Raw genomic sequence first — 18,433 nt, forward strand, 5'->3', positions numbered from 1 at the left:
AAACTAGTAGATATGCTCCAGCGAAAAGTAATAAGACAAAACATTAAAAATGAAAATTATATTAAAAGTTTGGTTATTTTATACCACCGCTATTATGTGTATCACGAAATATCAAAAGGATGAGTAAAATATCCAGGTTTCACAGTATACTTTCCTCAGAATCATAGAGAGTAAGTATAAAAATGTGGTGCGGATCGGTCAAAGAGTTTAGATGTGTGTAGAAAACAGACATACAGACATTCTATTATATATGTATATTGTTTTAAGTAGAATGTCTAAGACAGCCAAAATAACCGAATATTAGCTTCGAATTATTTTCTAAAATAATAATGATTAATACAATTATTACCTAAGAATATTATGTACTGTACAGTTCTCGATACTTATAGAAATTTACATTACTTTATCTTAGGCACAAAATTTACTTTATGTCTCATACAGAAGAGATCCGAATTGAGAAATTCAATTTCTCAATTCAATTTCTCAATTCGAATCTTTATTAATATCTTAAATAATAAATTTTTAAATTTCATGTTTAAAGATAAAGCTATATTTTTAAATAAATTTTTATATTTTGAGTTATTGTTGAATTTAATAAAGAATAATTTTAAATAATTTTAAAATAGTAAACATTCTAATGTAATTAGTTGTGATATAATTTTCTTCCCGCGTACAAGAGATTCGTTTGATACGCTTTTTTAACCTTATCGTTCACGATATTATTCTTATGTGTATAATTACTCCATAGCAGTGGAATAATTACACATTACTGCATTACATCTTGCTAATTATACAGTGAAGTAATTATACAATGCATACAATTATTGGTGGAGTTAAAAAATCTATACGTCGGTTGAATATTACTCTTCCACAACAGAAGATTAGAAGAAGAAAGGATACACCTGAATCCATCATGGCCGTAAACAGAATATTCTGTTAAGGAAAGATTCAGATTTAATACAATCCGAGTAATTAAAATTTTTCATAGTTTTCATAGGGATTTTGTTCCCGTCACTCATTAATGCTGGCAGATAGAATTTCGAAGTTGTACAACAGTTTCTTATATAAATTTAAATATAAACATTTAAAGTGATAAGTTATATTAAAATAAAAATATATTTCTTTCCAACCTAATGTAAATGGTGGCCGAGTAGTCAAAGTATCAACTTACCGCTTTGGGGACAAGGATGGGTCGAAAAACACCAGGAAATTCTGGAGTTGGACCGTCCCGAATATGTCGGACACCTCACCACCCGGCCACCCCGTTGTGGAAACTCACGATATTGTCCACAAAGCGAAAAGAATTAAAAGAAAAAAAAAAAAAAAAACGTAAATAGATAAATATGATATCGAATTATCATTTTAAAATATGACCGCTCTAGAATTCAGTACAATTGACTCAGAATTAACAATCTCTATTAACTGGAACTGGAAATTCCCTAATTCCGAATTCTTCGTATAACGAACTTCTCTCTATATCGCACAATTGGCAATACCAGGCAAATGTAGTTTATTACGCCATACAACGAACTAATTTCAAAATCTTCTGGTAAAATTCCGTTTATTTTGAATTCCAGCCGTTTATGTTGAGGCAGGCTATATCGAAAATATCCCCTTGAAAAGAGATCGAGGACACTAGCTCCAACTACGAGCATTATCACCCCACAATTTATGGATGGTTTCAAATAAACACAGAACAAGNTGACTGATCCGGATGGATTCTTCTCAATTTCATTTTGAGAATTTCGTTTACCTACGAAATTTTTCATTTTTTGTAACATTGACGCATCCATTGTCTTTTTAAATTGTGTTTCTTCCACTTGTGTAAATCCATTAATTTTCTGAGTGACATCATGATGATTACATAAAGACACACCTTTCGATGACATAGGAACCGAAGCTTGGTCATTTGTGGATACTGATTTCTCTGTATTTGCTATCATAAGCTGATGCATGTCAAATGGTTGAAAATTTTCACAAGAATATTCATTCATATCTTGCAATTCTTTGTATTCAAACACTTTGTAAGTTTCCTTAAAATATGTCTCGTCGACGAAGAAATAAGGATCACATGAATCATAGTTATCGAAGGCGTTAGAAGATGGAGAAAACTTCGGAGAAACTTTGTTAGAATGTGAATTATCAGAAGCATTTGAAATAAATTCATATTGAACTGCGGAAGAATATGAATTTATTACGACTATATAAAATGTTGAATTTAAATATCATATATCTTGTTGGTTATTTTTATGTAATATTATATAATTTACACTTTCTTTCAGTTTATCTCAAAGGCTTTCTTAGGGCCCACAAGATCCTAAGAGAGCCTTTTTAATTAAATTAATTGTGAATTCGGCCAGACTTGCAATGAGAATAACCGGGTGGTGAGAGACGGGACCTGACACACAAAACGGGTGTCGAGTCCCGTCATGATCACCCATGAACAGTGCCGACGAGACGGGGTAGTTAGGAATTTTCCCTGGTCCGGAGAAAACTTATGAGCTTGTGTGGTTCCTACTCTTATAGATTAGTATTATTATTATTATTAACAAAAGTTAAAATATTTAAGACTGCCTTTTATTAATAAAGAAACACATAAGTTCTCTACGCTCCTGCCCATGAAAAGTTTTTGGGATTCAATCCAGGATCTGCTAAGAAAGTAGATAGACACCTGCTATCCACCGTCAATTCAAAGTTTATTTCTAAGAATACAATCTTAATTTAGGTCATTGAACATATAGGAAATTACAGTTTGTTTTACGAGTGCTTCTAGGATTTAATTATATCGTGAAACCGAAGTCTACTGTAATTTTTATAACTATTATTAATGAGTTTTCTTATAAAGATTTCACATTTTTATTATGTCTATAACAAAGACTTCTTGAAAACTAAAAATTAAAAGATAAAATTTTTCTATAATTATTGCCAATTATATTTTATTTTATATTTTCACGCAATTTTATCTGAGGATTCGAGGTTTTAGTAGATATACGAGTTTACATGCCGTGTAGATCTGCTAAAAGTCTGTAGACAGATCATTTCAAAATCTGCTTTATGATAAATATGCAATATTTCCTGCCTCTCACTGAATAAAATAAAACATATGAATTTTTTAATATTATATTGACGAAGAAATTTTTAGATTAGATTGAGCCTAGCCACGGAGCTATAAGGACTTCTCATTAAGGAATGCCTCACTGTAGGAAATCCATAAGGATCTTTTATATAGCCACAACAAATAATTATGTTTCTATACATGATATTAATGATTATCTTACCATATAACGACTCCAGATAAAATTTTGTCCGGCCTAATTCCGGACGTATGGCAAGTCTACAATTACGTAACATAACACTGCCATATATTCAAAAATACTTTTCTTCCCGCGTACAAGAGATTCGTTTGATACGCTTTTTTAACCTTATCGTTCACGATATTATTCTTATGTGTATAATTACTCCATAGCAGTGGAATAATTACACATTACTGCATTACATCTTGCTAATTATACAGTGAAGTAATTATACAATGCATACAATTATTGGTGGAGTTAAAAAATCTATACGTCGGTTGAATATTACTCTTCCACAACAGAAGATTAGAAGAAGAAAGGATACACCTGAATCCATCATGGCCGTAAACAGAATATTCTGTTAAGGAAAGATTCAGATTTAATACAATCCGAGTAATTAAAATTTTTCATAGTTTTCATAGGGATTTTGTTCCCGTCACTCATTAATGCTNAATGCGGTCAGTAAGAGGCAATGAATTTATTTATTCCTTTTAAAGGAAAATAATTTATTACATTGAGTTAATTTGTTAGGATGAGGCAAGAAACTGCCATCGATAATATTTATAAAATATTTTAATATAAATAAAATTTTTTCTTCCAAAATTAAAAATAAAAGTTTACTTTACTGTTTAGAATTGGTCTTTTAGGGATGTTGCTCTTATTGGAGGTTTGACTGTATTACATAAATACTTAAGTAATTATTAAGTATTCGTGTAAATTATGTACAGTTATAGTTATATAAATATATAGGAGATAGGAGCCATCCTAATTTATCCCCAAAATTTAGGTTCTTATGTAAAAAATATGATACGAAAGTGAATATAGTTTAAACCTTGTTTTGATAAACAATGAAAAATTTGGTTTTTATTGGTGGTTTTAACGATTTTATTTATACATTTTTAGAGCTTTGGGAGATAGAGCCTTAAGAGTGATCTTAGAGAAATAAAATGGGATCAGACTGCACCGGATCTCATAAAGTGAGAATTTGCAGTAGAGTTTAACAGGCTGCATCCATACTGCTGCGTGTGATTGGTGGAAAGTTTGGAGCAGCCTGTTGAACTCTTCGACAACATCACTTTGACTGTATTCATACCATCAAAATAACATGAATTTGTTCGTCTTTACTCAGCATTCTACTTCACGTCTTTACAGCACTTTAGTCAGTGCTTTACTTGTAAAAGAATAAACAAAGGTCAATATAATTCCCATGGTTCCAGACTTATGGAACACCGTGTATAAAAGTTTGAATAGTTATTTAGTAAATAATGTTCAATGTTTGATACAATGCAAAATTATTACTTCATTGTATAATATTTAATTTTATTGTATTATTTTGATCGCGATCAGTCGCATTTCATGAATGAACTTTATTATTATCTTATGGATATTTTACATTAAATTTTTATGTTGAATGTGTTAAAAGTTTATTTTAAAAGATGCATTAATATATATTCTAGTGGATTATAAGATACAATTAAATTAAATTCCATATAATAAAATTGATAAACTTTATATAACAATTTTATAATTTATGTGTATGTGCGTATACTAGTTTGTGTAAAAAAATAACAAGTATTTAATGACCATTCACAGAGCAAATACACTTTTTATTCTATATTTCTTTTGTTTGAATATATCCGTCTATGGTCTTATTTAATGATAGATGTTTTACAAAAGTTTTTTAAAATATTACGTATCTTAAATTATTTGAATTAATTAGCTTTATCGAAAAGAAGCTAAACGAAGCCGAGAAATCTCTTCAAGGCTGAAAGAGTTTGTAACTTTAAAGAATTTATTTGAAAAAATGCTAATAGTGATGAAGAGTTGATAAAATTCGTACAAAAAATCAGTTATGAGTGTCATTAATATTAATGAAACAGCAAAAATGTCACTAAATTTCTTTAATAATTCTTTACTTAAAATCACGATAGAAATAGGTTTTTAACAATTATTATAAATTTTAATCAGCGATTAATGATATATCGTTAATATACAATTTCATTTATTACTTTCGAAAGAGTTTTACGAAAAATTTGCTTTAATTTTGTAGTTTCTATAGAGATTCCATTTTCCTATTTACTTTGCTTGACGCAATGAGGAATTGAATGTAGACTCTTGCATTTTTCTTGCTGTTTTTACAGCTGTAATTTAGGTTCCTGTATTTCATTGGTAATATAATGAACTAATTATTCTACACCCTTTTCTTATTATCCAAATATAATAAAAAAAATAACAGAAAATAAATCACAGCATAACAACAAACACACGTGCATTTGTTTACAAAATGCACGTGTACAACTTGATATTGCTCTTGATCGATGTAGAGACCGATCAATATATTCATATTCTCATAAAAAAAGTCATATAAAATGAGGTTATATTTATCAATATAGTTTTATTTTCGTTTAGTGAATTTATTAATATATAATCTAAAATATAAATTCAGAACCATAAAAATAAGATCTAATTATAGCACACAGTAAGCAATATTTGGTGCTAACTTAGTTTACGAAAATAAATTACATGAATTATTTTTCTGAATTAATTTTATAGGTTTTGAATCTGCTTGATCCAGCCTGTAAACTTAAATCCTATGAAATAATAAGGGAAAAATCCGATATATTTTATAAAATATCAGAGAATAGTTAAAGCCCTATTTTGCATATTTTGAAACAATTCTTTATAAAAACATTTTATATCTTAAAAATATAAAAAAATTTTTTGTATTTCATTTTCTTATTATATTCTTTCTTCTTAATGTATTGTTTTATAATAACATATTTTCTTTTATTCTTAATTTTTCTTATTTTCTTTTCTTCCTCAATATAAAAATGCTTCTTTTATAGACTTCATTTAATAAAGTGTGAAGCAGGAAAATTCTAAAGATGCAAGAAATCTTAACTGCTGATTTATTCAGCATTCAAAACTAATACTTAACGGTTTTAATGATATCTACTGTTATACTTCTGTATCATTGTAATTGTGAGTATAGCAACAGTAAGAAATGCTTCGTTTATATATAATTTAACTGAATACTATATATAATATATTTAATTGTAAATCATAATATAATGCTCTATAAGATTGCTTTCCATCTATGACTTTTGTATTTTTATGACTGGAAATTTTAAACAGATAACAATAGTATATACTTGTTAATTTGTTTACAAATATACGTAACTAGCAGATGAACCCGGCGTTGCTCGGGCAAAATATAACAACAAACATTAAGATTATTAGATTCTTTCATACTTCTAACCTTTCTATTATACTATATTATAGTATTTTATTTATATAACTACGAATGTTATTTTACGTAAGGGTTTAAGTGCCTAATGTCACGCATTTTAAGAATTATACAGTAGATCCCCCTATAAAACCGTTTCCTATAGTTATGATTCCTATAAAAATTGTGGCATTATCCGTAAACAACGGTAAAAATAACTCCTATAATACGTAAAACGTCATCGGGCAGCCGAACTACTTACCCGCTGTCCGTAGCGCCACGCTACGGAGAGATTTCTATCGTCTGGACAGTATTATATAAATTATATATAAATTAGGTACTGTACATATAATTATATATTAATTATATATAAATTAGGTACTGTATATATAATTATATATTAACTTAATTTATTGTAACTTTATTATAATTAAATATATATTTTTCGCCGTCTAGCGTCACGCTACGGCGAGTTAGGCGACCTATCGTCTGTCCAGTACTGTAATTTTATACATTTCTTGTGAAAGAAACATTTCTTATTTAACGGCCATAAAAATTATTTATATTAATGATGTCTCCAAAGGTCAACGAAGTTTTCGCAGAAAAATAATATCAGAAATCGCGGCCGCAATTTGATGCGCTGTTCCGCGACGAAACCAAGCTTTAGCAACGAGCGTAGTCAAAGGGTACACACTCGGTAAGTAATCCTACAATTTTTTGTTTATAACGTAGTTTATACGGATTATTTTAAAAAAAATATACGTATTTTGGAAATGTTGAGTCGAATTAGTCTAGAATCGATTAATTTTATGAAAGAAAACCTTTCAAACAGCCGTAGTCCGTAAACTATGATTCCTACAAAATTGATTCATAAAGAACGGAACGTATCTACCGTCTTATAGGGGGATCTACTGTATTTAGTTTACTATTTTGTTAAATTTTTTGCCAATAGATGACGCTACATGTAAATGATCAAATCTAATGTAGAAAGAAAGTAATTGATTTACAAAACTTCAATAGATATTTTTTGGGTGGGATTACGGCATTGTCTAAGTGAGGCTTATATAAACATAAGTGCCGAGTTTCGTAGCAATTCGTCAAACGTTGTAGATGTGTGTAGGGAACAAACAGACAAACATTCTTATATATATATAAGAATGTTTGTATATATATATATATATAATAGGGAACAAACAGACTTATATATGTATATATATAGATGACTCTTGTAAAAATCCAGCAACTAGTTCTTTAACTTTTCCGGCAACATTTAAAACTGAGTATGCGGCCCATCTGTTAGGATATTTTATTATTTAAAATTTTTCACATTTTTAATTGTTATAAAACGGCAAAAATTTAATTTGAGGTAAGGATGGGTTTTATAAAAAATTGTGAATGCTATTAACGAGTAAAATCGCAATTAAGTCCGATCTTACCCGAGATACGACCCCTTATCTCCCCCACTTCGTTGACCTTTAAACACCAACATTTAATTGTATCAATCCTTCTAATACAAACCTCCTCGCAAACTTTCAGAAAGTTTCGACAAAAAGTATAGGAGTTATTAAGCTTCAAAGAGGGTGAACAAAATCGTGCACTCCAAACACACACAAACTAAAATCCATCCAAACAGAAAAAACCCCCAAAATGTTTTTGCGTTTTTCGATATTTCAATTTTGGGGAGGGTCATTTTTTGACCTATCGCCATACTTTCTGTTATATATAACGGCCGGAAAAGTAAAAATGATATTGATGTATAAAGTAAACTGCGTTTAAGAATTTTTTTCTAATTATATTGCTTTTTACTAATCAATATTGAGTAGAATTATAACAATTTGCTAAACTTGCATTTGAAAATAATGTTAGCAATTACTTTTATTATAACTATGTTATTATACTTTTTAATTTATTTATTATACTTTCTGTTATTCTAAATATTCTGTCTAATAATTCAAGGTTTGTATAAGTTTATGCACTGCGAGCAGTCTTTACTTTTAATATATGAAGAAAACGATCCTTGACCTTAATATAGGGGAAAATTGCTATGGGGAGAGGAAATCTCTTGTGGAATTACCCAAGAGAAAACGAAGCAGATTCTTTGAATGTAGGTCTTACTCGGCTCTTTCTTGCTATGCACCAAGTAAAGTATTGAACACATAAGACAACGCGAATTAAATTAATTTTATAAATTATAAAATAGATTTTAGTAATTTGAATATTTAGATTCTAACAATTATTTTAAAAATTGCAATGATTTTTTTAAATTTGAATTTAAAAAATTAAACAAGCCCACAAAATAGTAATTAAATAATAATGATAAACTGTAGAATTTTTTAAATAATTATTTTATTTTGTATCTGTAACTTATTATTAACTATTTAAATAAAATATTTTAATAATTTGTTTTAATTTGATTCCTAATTTTCGTTTTTATTCAAATAACTTAGATCCATTTCTTTTCCTCGATTTATATTTTAATATGATTTCTCTTAAACAATATGGACAAAGTATGACTGATCCGGATGGATTCTTCTCAATTTCATTTTGAGAATTTCGTTTACCTACGAAATTTTTCATTTTTTGTAACATTGACGCATCCATTGTCTTTTTAAATTGTGTTTCTTCCACTTGTGTAAATCCATTAATTTTCTGAGTGACATCATGATGATTACATAAAGACACACCTTTCGATGACATAGGAACCGAAGCTTGGTCATTTGTGGATACTGATTTCTCTGTATTTGCTATCATAAGCTGATGCATGTCAAATGGTTGAAAATTTTCACAAGAATATTCATTCATATCTTGCAATTCTTTGTATTCAAACACTTTGTAAGTTTCCTTAAAATATGTCTCGTCGACGAAGAAATAAGGATCACATGAATCATAGTTATCGAAGGCGTTAGAAGATGGAGAAAACTTCGGAGAAACTTTGTTAGAATGTGAATTATCAGAAGCATTTGAAATAAATTCATATTGAACTGCGGAAGAATATGAATTAGATGAATCCTGTTGTTTTTTATTACGTTTTTGTATATTTTTCTTAGACTTCAGAGCATTTTTATTGTAAATTTTTTTAAATGCGCTCTGTAAACCACGAGAATCTTTTAAAGCGTGTTTGGTCCAATTATTATTCGAAAAATCTTCATCTAACTTATTGATAGGCACACCTCCAATTGATCTATCATCATACGTGATTGAATTATCAGTTTTTAATATTTTTGAATCGCCTCTAGTGGGAAGACACGTTGAGGAATCTACTTTTGGTTTAATACTTTTGTCAAAAGTGGTATCGGCTTTACTTTTAGTCTTATTTTCTTTCTGGATTTCTTCGGAGATGTCGATATGAAGATGTATATCAAAACCGATAGGAACTGATATATTTTTATTCTCCAATATTTCTGATTTTGGTACTATTGTATTTGTTATTGCTGGAACATGATAATGTTTAAGAAAAACACTGTGATATTTTTGCTTATGTCTTAAATACGCTTCTTGTAGTTCGGAATCCCATACAGTGTTCCACTTTGTTGTATACCACTTACTTTTTTCAATTTCTGGAATATAAATTCTCGTATTGAAAGGTTTCAATATATCTTCTATCAAGGCTTTGCAACCATTTGATATCTTTGATTTGGAGGGAAATTTGACTTTTTTCTCAACTTGTTTTTGTAATTTTATGAAATTTTCATCATCGAATGGAAGCTGTCCATAAACCATTACATAAAGAACAACTCCCATGCTCCAAATGTCTGATAGACGTGGGTCGTATGGCGTACCATTTAAAATTTCCGGCGAAGCATAAGCATAACTACCACAGAAAGAATGGCACAGTAATGGTGTTATGTCTTTCATATTATTCTTGTCTTCTTCATTAAGTATTGGCATATAGCTTCTTGAAAATCCAAAATCTGATATTTTCAAGATATCAAATCCATCGATTAGCAAATTTTCTGTTTTCAAATCTCTATGAACTATTCCCTTTAGTATTAAAAAATAAATTAATTAATTAAGGAATTGCCAGCCTATTGTTATACACTTAATATCAACATAATAATAATAATGTAGAACACCTTGTTATGAAGATATTTAACTCCATGAACTAAATGATGGAACCAGCGATTAGCTTTTGCTTCGTCTAAGGATTTTTCTTCAGTAATGATATCTAGTAAACTACCTTTACTGGCCATTTCCATCAACACGCAAAAACTATTTAAAAACATTAAAAATGACAAGTTAAATAATAAAATTTAAAAAACTACTTCAAACTTTTTAATTATTCAAGTTAGAATACAGTGGTACCTAGGTATACGTCTGCTTTAGAATACGTCCAATTCAGAATACGTCCTGTTTGGACGAAACAAATTTTGCTCGGTATACGACTTTTGTTCGGTATACGACTTAATTCAATTATACGCGTCATCTATGAACAAGTAGCACTATCGATATACTAGACCAGACTAGTCGTTCGCGGTGCAACGGTTTATAACTTTGTTAAATTTCTTCTGATTTTAATTTGTAAGTAAAATTTTATTATTTTAATTAATCATGAATTGCAGGAAGGCAAATGAAAAGCAACAGAAAACTAAAAAAATGACTAGAATCACAATGAAACTGATAAAAGAGATTGTTGAGAAATATGAAGATGGCACGCGTGTTCGAGATTTTAACTGTTGCATACCGTATTCCGAGAACGACAATATCGACAATCGTGAAAAATAAAGACATTATTAAATCTGCTAACGCTAACGTTGCGAAAAGAGTTAAATCAATTTCTAAAGAGAGATCGAAGACATTTAGATCATGTTGAGAAATTGCTTTTGCTTTGGATAACTGAAAAACAATGTGCTGGAGACAGCGTATCGGAAGCAATTATTTACGAGAAAGCTAAAAAGATACACGCTGATCTCATGAAAAGTCAAGCAGGAACTAGCCAGGAAAGCGAGGTGTTTAAAGCCAGCCATTTTTTTTTACATGAGAACGGATTAATCAGTTTTACATTACTTCTTATGGGAAAGGTTGGTTTGGTATACGTCCAATTCGGTATAAGTCCGAACATCAGGATTAACGTCGTATACCGAGGTTCCACTGTAATTGAAATTCTTGTCAGTATTTTATTAATGAATTTATTTGAAAGTGAAAAATGATCCAAATAAAGAATTATCATCAATGTTTAGTAAGTTAAGTATAGAGACTACTTCCGTTTCGATGTATTGTTTTAGATGTTGCAAGTGAATATTGATTAAAAGCTATTCCATGTACTTCATAATTTTATCCATGCTTCGTGACTTTCTTCGAATTATCAATATCACTCATAATTTTTTAATAATTATATTTAAGAATATATCCAAATTTTCTGTTCAATTCAATACGTGAAGAGCTAGAAAATTACTCTTATAAATTGAACTTTATTTTGTTTTCGGGTGCTTAATTTTAATTAAATTTATGCTGTAAAGGTCCGAAAATTTCATGTCAATATTTCTCACAATTCGAAAACGATTGATATTGAATTACAATGATTTCTCGTTTTACAGGTCAATAAAGGGTGGGAATTCACATTTAATTCAATATTCTTTACCTGTGGAATTATATTTAAAACTATAAAACGCATCAACACAAACCTGAAGCTTTTATTGTTGATAGAAACAACGTTTGCACTATATATAATAAAAATGCAATTTGTTGTCATAAGTTGCATTAGACTAATTTCTTGGTAAAATAATAATTAGAAATATGGTATGTGAATAATTCAGAAAATTAAAATATATAAAGTATAGGTTTGCTCAGAAGTAATAGACAATGTGAAAAACCTCAAAATAAAGGTCGACCCTGCATAGTCCTTTTCAAATTAATTTATCCAATCCCGAGCCATAAAAGGGAACGAATTGTGATGACACTTTTACTCTAATTTAGTATTTTTTCTTCATTCGTAAATTTTTGATTATTGTCGTCTTTATATTTTACTTAATTAATTTAAAAATTTTAAGCAGGAAATAATTTTTAGCAGAATATAAGTATAGTATAGGCTATATGCAGAACATAATATATACATAAAACGAAACAAATTGTTCATCCATTTGCATCTATACTTTTAAAATTATCTTCTTTTCGTAGAGTTTTTACAATTCTTTAGTTTTAATCTTTCGTTATTTATTAATAACATGAACGAAAACTCAACGAACAATCCTTAACAATAAATTTGTTATTTTGGTCACTCGATATTGTTCAAATTATTATCTGTTGCTTCGTTCGGTTGATATAAACTTGCTTGATATAAACTACTTTGATGTTAAATATTCTTGTATATATCATCAATTTATTTTATTAAATTACTTTACAATATTTTTAAAACGTTCTTTACGAAAATGAATCGAAATTTATATATATAGGGGAGATCGGGGCAACTTCGGCAGGCGGGGCAAGTTTGTCAAGCGCTTTTTTTAAAAAACAAAATAAAAGGAGACTTTGGTTATAGGTTAGGCAGTTGAGTTTTATTGGTGGCTTGTTGAGTGTAGTGTTTTTATTGTTCTCCAACAAGCGTAGTTGAATTATCAAGCAAATTTTCATTTTCGTTCAATTCCATATAATATTTTTTTTCCATTTATATTGAATTGGCAGGTTTTGTTATAATTCCATGATAACGAAAGTTACTTTTCCTGTTAGAAGGATGTAACTTCAACTTATTCACGTGGCCAGATCGTGGCTTGGCATTCTGTTCTCAGGGTTGTACTTAATGTTTCGAAATCATGACTAGCGGGGTAAGATCGGCAACATAAAGCCACATTAGAAGCAAAGGATAAAAATCAAACAGATGATAAATGAAAACATGTTTGCATTTGTTATTCATGTATATATGTCTTTGAACTTGCATTTCGTTGTAATAATATTAAATGGGTGTTGGATTTGTATTTCTTTGTTTTAATAGTGAATTCCAACTTATACATTGTTAATAACATAATTTTATATACGTGCCTATCTTGCCCCATTACTGTTGCCCCTATACCAGGGGCAACTTTAATAAAAATAATTAAAATAATTACAACTTTACAAAAAGAGAGAAGTTGCCGATCTTGCCCCTATACCCGGGGCAACTTCGTCAATTTCTCTCTTCTTGTAAAGTTGTAATTATTTTAATTATTTTTATTTCCAAACTGATTTTAACCAGTTCTATAGTAAGGTAACATTCCAATAGACAATATGCAAAGCTTTTTTTTCAGTTTAGTGCAGTATTTATTACACAAAATTTAAGTAAAGCTTAACATGCCGATCTTGCCCCGATCTCCCCTATATATAATGTCTCAGACTGGACGATTTTTCAAAGTTTTCTTTAATATTCCAATAAATTCTTATTTTGCCCATTAATTATCATAATATTCAATACAATAGGATTAAAAAAACAAAGAAATTAAATATTTTACGTAAAATTATGAAAAACTGAACACTAAGAAAAACAAGCTGGCAAGAGACTCTTCCCAGCATTCGAACAGGAATTTAAAGGACCAGAAAGAAAGTCTAATAATTATACTACGATATAAAATTTAAATAATGACAAAAGCTTAAGAGAAGTGATTTGTTGAATTATGAGAAATTTCTCTGTTAAAAAAGTATTTAAGTTTAAAAATAAAACAATAAGACACGTTAGCACAAAGTTAAAATTGTGTATGGTGCTATCTATTATGAAATTTTATTTTTAAAATATATTCATATTATTAATTATTATAAAAAGACATATAAAAGACTTAATTTTGAGGGTAGAGATGAGTTTTTACAAATATTGTAAATGACAATAACAAGTAAAATCTTCATTAAGTCTAGCCTCATTCCAGTTATGATACCCGACTACCTTCTATCTTCCCATCCCTTGACTTTTTAACCTCCAAAATTTAAAGACATCAATGCCCATATAAAGAAATAATCCTGCTCAACTTTTAAAATTTTTATATATAAAATTCCGGTATAGACAGAAAGTCATGTGATTTCAATTTTCTCGAGAACGGATTTAGTTAGATGAATGGCATGACTCGATTGTATCAGGGAAAGTATGGTGTACAGGGGCAAGATACCGCTATAATCAAAATATGAAAAGTTTATGGGTCGAATACTCTGATTACCTATATACGAACTTCCAGTCTGGACCGGAAATCACGCAAGTTTTTAAAATTAAAAGATAATTAAATATTACAGCCCAGCATTGTGATGATATCACGATAAATAATTACTCGTTCTACAGTAAAATCAATAAATTTTTCACTAATGAATTTTAATTTATTTATGCAGTATGACTAGAATTGGTTCTGCTGTTTTAATTGTTCAGTGTTTTACTTTTCCGGCTGTTACAGCATATAACATAGGAAAAGTATGATGCGCGATCAAATTTTGACGTTTTTTTTTCATTTCTTGACATTTGGACTCTCAAGAAGCCCAAAAAATATAAAACAAAGATACACATAAAATTCCGCATGCGTCGGCGTCTATTTTGCATTATACAAGTATTTCAGGACTGGATTATCAAGAATTTTGGAATTTAGCAGAATTATTTCTACATATGGACATTGATACTATTAAATTTTGATGGTTAAGAGTCAAGGTGGTTGAGAAGATAGAGAAGAGTCATGTGACATATCTCGAATGGGATCAGATTTAGTGAAAATTTTACTTGTTATTGGACTTTGTAATGTTTTTAAAAACTCATCTCTACCCTGAAAAATTAAGCCTTTTGCCTTTATATAATAATTAATATAAAATTTCATAACATTCCCAATACACAATTTTAACTTTGTGTTAATGTATCTTAGTGTTTTTTTTTTTTAACTTAAATATTACTTTGAATAGAAAAATTTCTCATAAGTCAATACAAAATTGTTCTTCTTAAGCTTTTGTTATTATTTAAATTTTATATCGTAGCGTAATTGAAAATGATCAGATTTTCTGGACCCCTCAACCGAGTTCGAGTGCTGGAAAAGTTAAGCAAGAGCCTTTTCCATCTTTTCTTTTTAAAGAACTGCAACCATAATTTTAATTCTGGAAGATCAAATACATTCATTTATTTATATTTTTAAAAAAAATTAATATTTCAGTTTTTTAAAAACTAACATTGAAAAAATTCTTTTAAAAGAATTTGAATTTTGTATTAAGAAATAAATTTTAAAAATTATCGTTTCGATATTCTTTTCATGAAAAGTTTATGAAGCACAACCCTAACGATTTTATAATATTTAAAAAGTTTAGAAACCTTCAATGCAGTAGTTGCAATACGCAACTGTGGATCTTGATCTCTGAAGAATCGCGCGAGTATAAACATCAAATAAATATATTATTCCAGATATTTTGTGAAAAACTAATGTTTTTATCCCAAAAAGTGTGAATACATAAGTGTAAATAATTCGTTAGTTTTGTCAGGCTCTATGTTAATAGCTTATCTGTAGCGGTACTTGCAGGAATGAAATACTTAGTTTTGTACTCAATTTGATAAAATCCAAATATCCAAACTACATAAAATATTTTTAAAATAAGAGCTGCAATTCCTAAATTTTGTGCACCACTGCTATAATATACTGTATAGGTTACGTAAGATTAACGAGCTACTGATTTTGCATCAATATATTAAAAATGTTATATCGTTGTAGTAACTATTTAAGTGGCTACTACTCTACTTCAGTAGTTAAAATACTGTAATGGTGGCAGCCACATGGAACTTGCAAGATCCAAAGAGTATTTCATCTAAACTAGAATCTCTTTTCTCTAATTTGTTCCTTTCACAGTAGAAGAAGGATGGAACGAACAATATCTCTATAGTTTTTTTGCCCAATTACTTAACAAGGTATGTTTTCTATTAGTATATAAATGACAGAATATATTATTATTTACATGTCTGATTAAGTCAAAGTTTAATTCTCTATAGTCTAATTAACTTTTAATAATATAAAACTACAAAATTTATTTTATATACACATATATTTAAAAGAATTTTGGGTGAAGAAGTATGGTTATATAACCATGATAATTACTATTCGTTCAGTGCATTATTGTGCATTTTTGATTAAAATATTATTTAATTATGAGTAATTTTAACTAAAAAATTATAGTTTCTATTTATTTTTAACATTTACATAACTTTTCATTCTTTCAGGTGTCGATTATATTTCTTTTGTTAAATTATTTAAATAAAATGTTTATCGCTAAGTCTATTTATACACACTTCATCAAAATTAAAATAGAATTAAATCTTAATTGTACATTTTATAATTTTTTTCATGTGAAATGCTTTGAAATAACCTTAATCGCTAAATTCATTTATCACAATTGCACTCATTCCCTTAATTACGATATTACTATTGACTTATAACTGAAAGATATGTCAATAATATAGTCTCATTTGGTCCAGGCCTCAAAGACATTTAAAAATTAATTATTTCATTGCATATTTTGTGTATTTCGAAATTTGTATCAGTGATCTATCAGTTGTACAAGTGAAATTTAAACATTTTCTAGAAATGACTAAAACAAAATATTCTAGAACGTTCGTTATAAGTATAAGTAGAGCAACCAGAAGGCATTTCATCATATATTTCATTGGAATCAACAATCAGCAATGTCTGGCTACATGAAAGAGCCCATTCGCGTGCTATTGCTCCATCACTTCAAAAGTGGCCACAAACGAAGGCTCACGATTTCGTCTGCAAAGCGTTTGTTAAATCGTTCACGGGTGAACAAGGTCAACCGGCTGTTGCAAATGTCAAAGGATCACTAGTGCAGAAGGAAATGATCTTCATTTGTTTGGCGTCATAACGACTGAGCTACTTCCAGCCAACATAACTGCCACGAAAGAACTCTACTGTGAACAACTGGATCGTTTGAGCACTAAGATCAAAGAACTTCGTCCAAAAATTGACGAAGTACAATATCGCCACGCATAGAGCAAAAGTAACTTTAGGGAAACTGGTCAGTCTAGAGGTTCTATCTCATCCATTTTACAGCTCATACTTGGCGCCAGAACTGATTAGAATTCATTTTGCATGTTGCTGAACCATATTGCCAATATACAGTTCAATGCCAATACCCAACGCTCGCGACTTTTTCAAAGGAAAGCCTCAGTCGTTCTATGCTCGTGGAATTGAAAGTTTGCAACAAAGATGCGAGATGAGATTGTTTTTTGGTGGTGATTTTCTACAAGGCTGAACTAATCGTTGTCGAGTTAATTGTCAATAAAGCTTTCTTCAAAATGTCTAAATTTTATCTTTACAACCTGATTTATCCTAAAGGTTGTCTTCATATCTATTTTTTTATTTATTAAATATAAATTACATTTTAAATAAATTCTGTTTAAATAATAAATACTTAAAATTATATAAATATTCGTATGGTCCCGAAAGAATAAAGTTACCTTGATTTAGTTTCTATGGTTTGCAGGAATTTGATGATGTTGTGATGATTAACTTGTTCCATCGAACGAACTTCTCTCCGAATGAATTTATCCACATATTCTTCAGTTATCGCGTGTTTACGAAATACTTTTATAACAAAATCACATTGAGTATTACAAGACAATGCCGCCCAAATATCAGTAAAATCACCACTTTTTAATTTTTTCATTTCATATTTTTCAAATGGAAGAACTCGAAGAGGAATATCATCTAAAAGATTAGATTCAAAATTCATCGATCCAAAATTTCTTTAAAATATTCCCCTTGATTTTCTTTTATTATTAAATTAAAACTTTATTTAATGTTTAAAAATATTCATTTGTTTCTATCGGATTTTATAGCAGTTTTAATGATTGTTACACTTATTATTTCATAATACAGTTTTTTTTATTTATTATTATAAAATAAAAATAAAGTAATATCTTATTATATTTATTAGACTTTCTATATGCAAACTGAATAATAATATTGTTAAGTTTTTATAATTTGAT

General features: G+C 29.0%; 1 protein-coding gene across 1 annotated transcript; it reads right to left on the reverse strand.

Annotated features, from left to right (window-relative positions):
- Window positions 1–8,882: 8,882 nt before the first annotated feature.
- LOC111621727 (CBL-interacting serine/threonine-protein kinase 20-like) lies at window positions 8,883–18,308 on the reverse strand. The gene is made up of 3 exons (XM_023363956.1): window positions 17,903–18,308; window positions 10,593–10,728; window positions 8,883–10,500 (listed from the first exon to the last, which is right to left on the reverse strand). Exons 1-3 carry the CDS (start codon window positions 18,175–18,177, stop codon window positions 8,950–8,952), a joined length of 1,962 nt encoding a protein of 653 aa, XP_023219724.1. The 5' UTR covers window positions 18,178–18,308; the 3' UTR covers window positions 8,883–8,949.
- Between the last annotated feature and the right edge of the window lie 125 nt (window positions 18,309–18,433).

Source organism: Centruroides sculpturatus, unplaced genomic scaffold (genome assembly GCF_000671375.1).
Source record: "Centruroides sculpturatus isolate CEXI.00-Female unplaced genomic scaffold, Cexi_2.0 scaffold21, whole genome shotgun sequence".
Lineage (NCBI taxonomy): Eukaryota > Metazoa > Arthropoda > Arachnida > Scorpiones > Buthidae > Centruroides > Centruroides sculpturatus.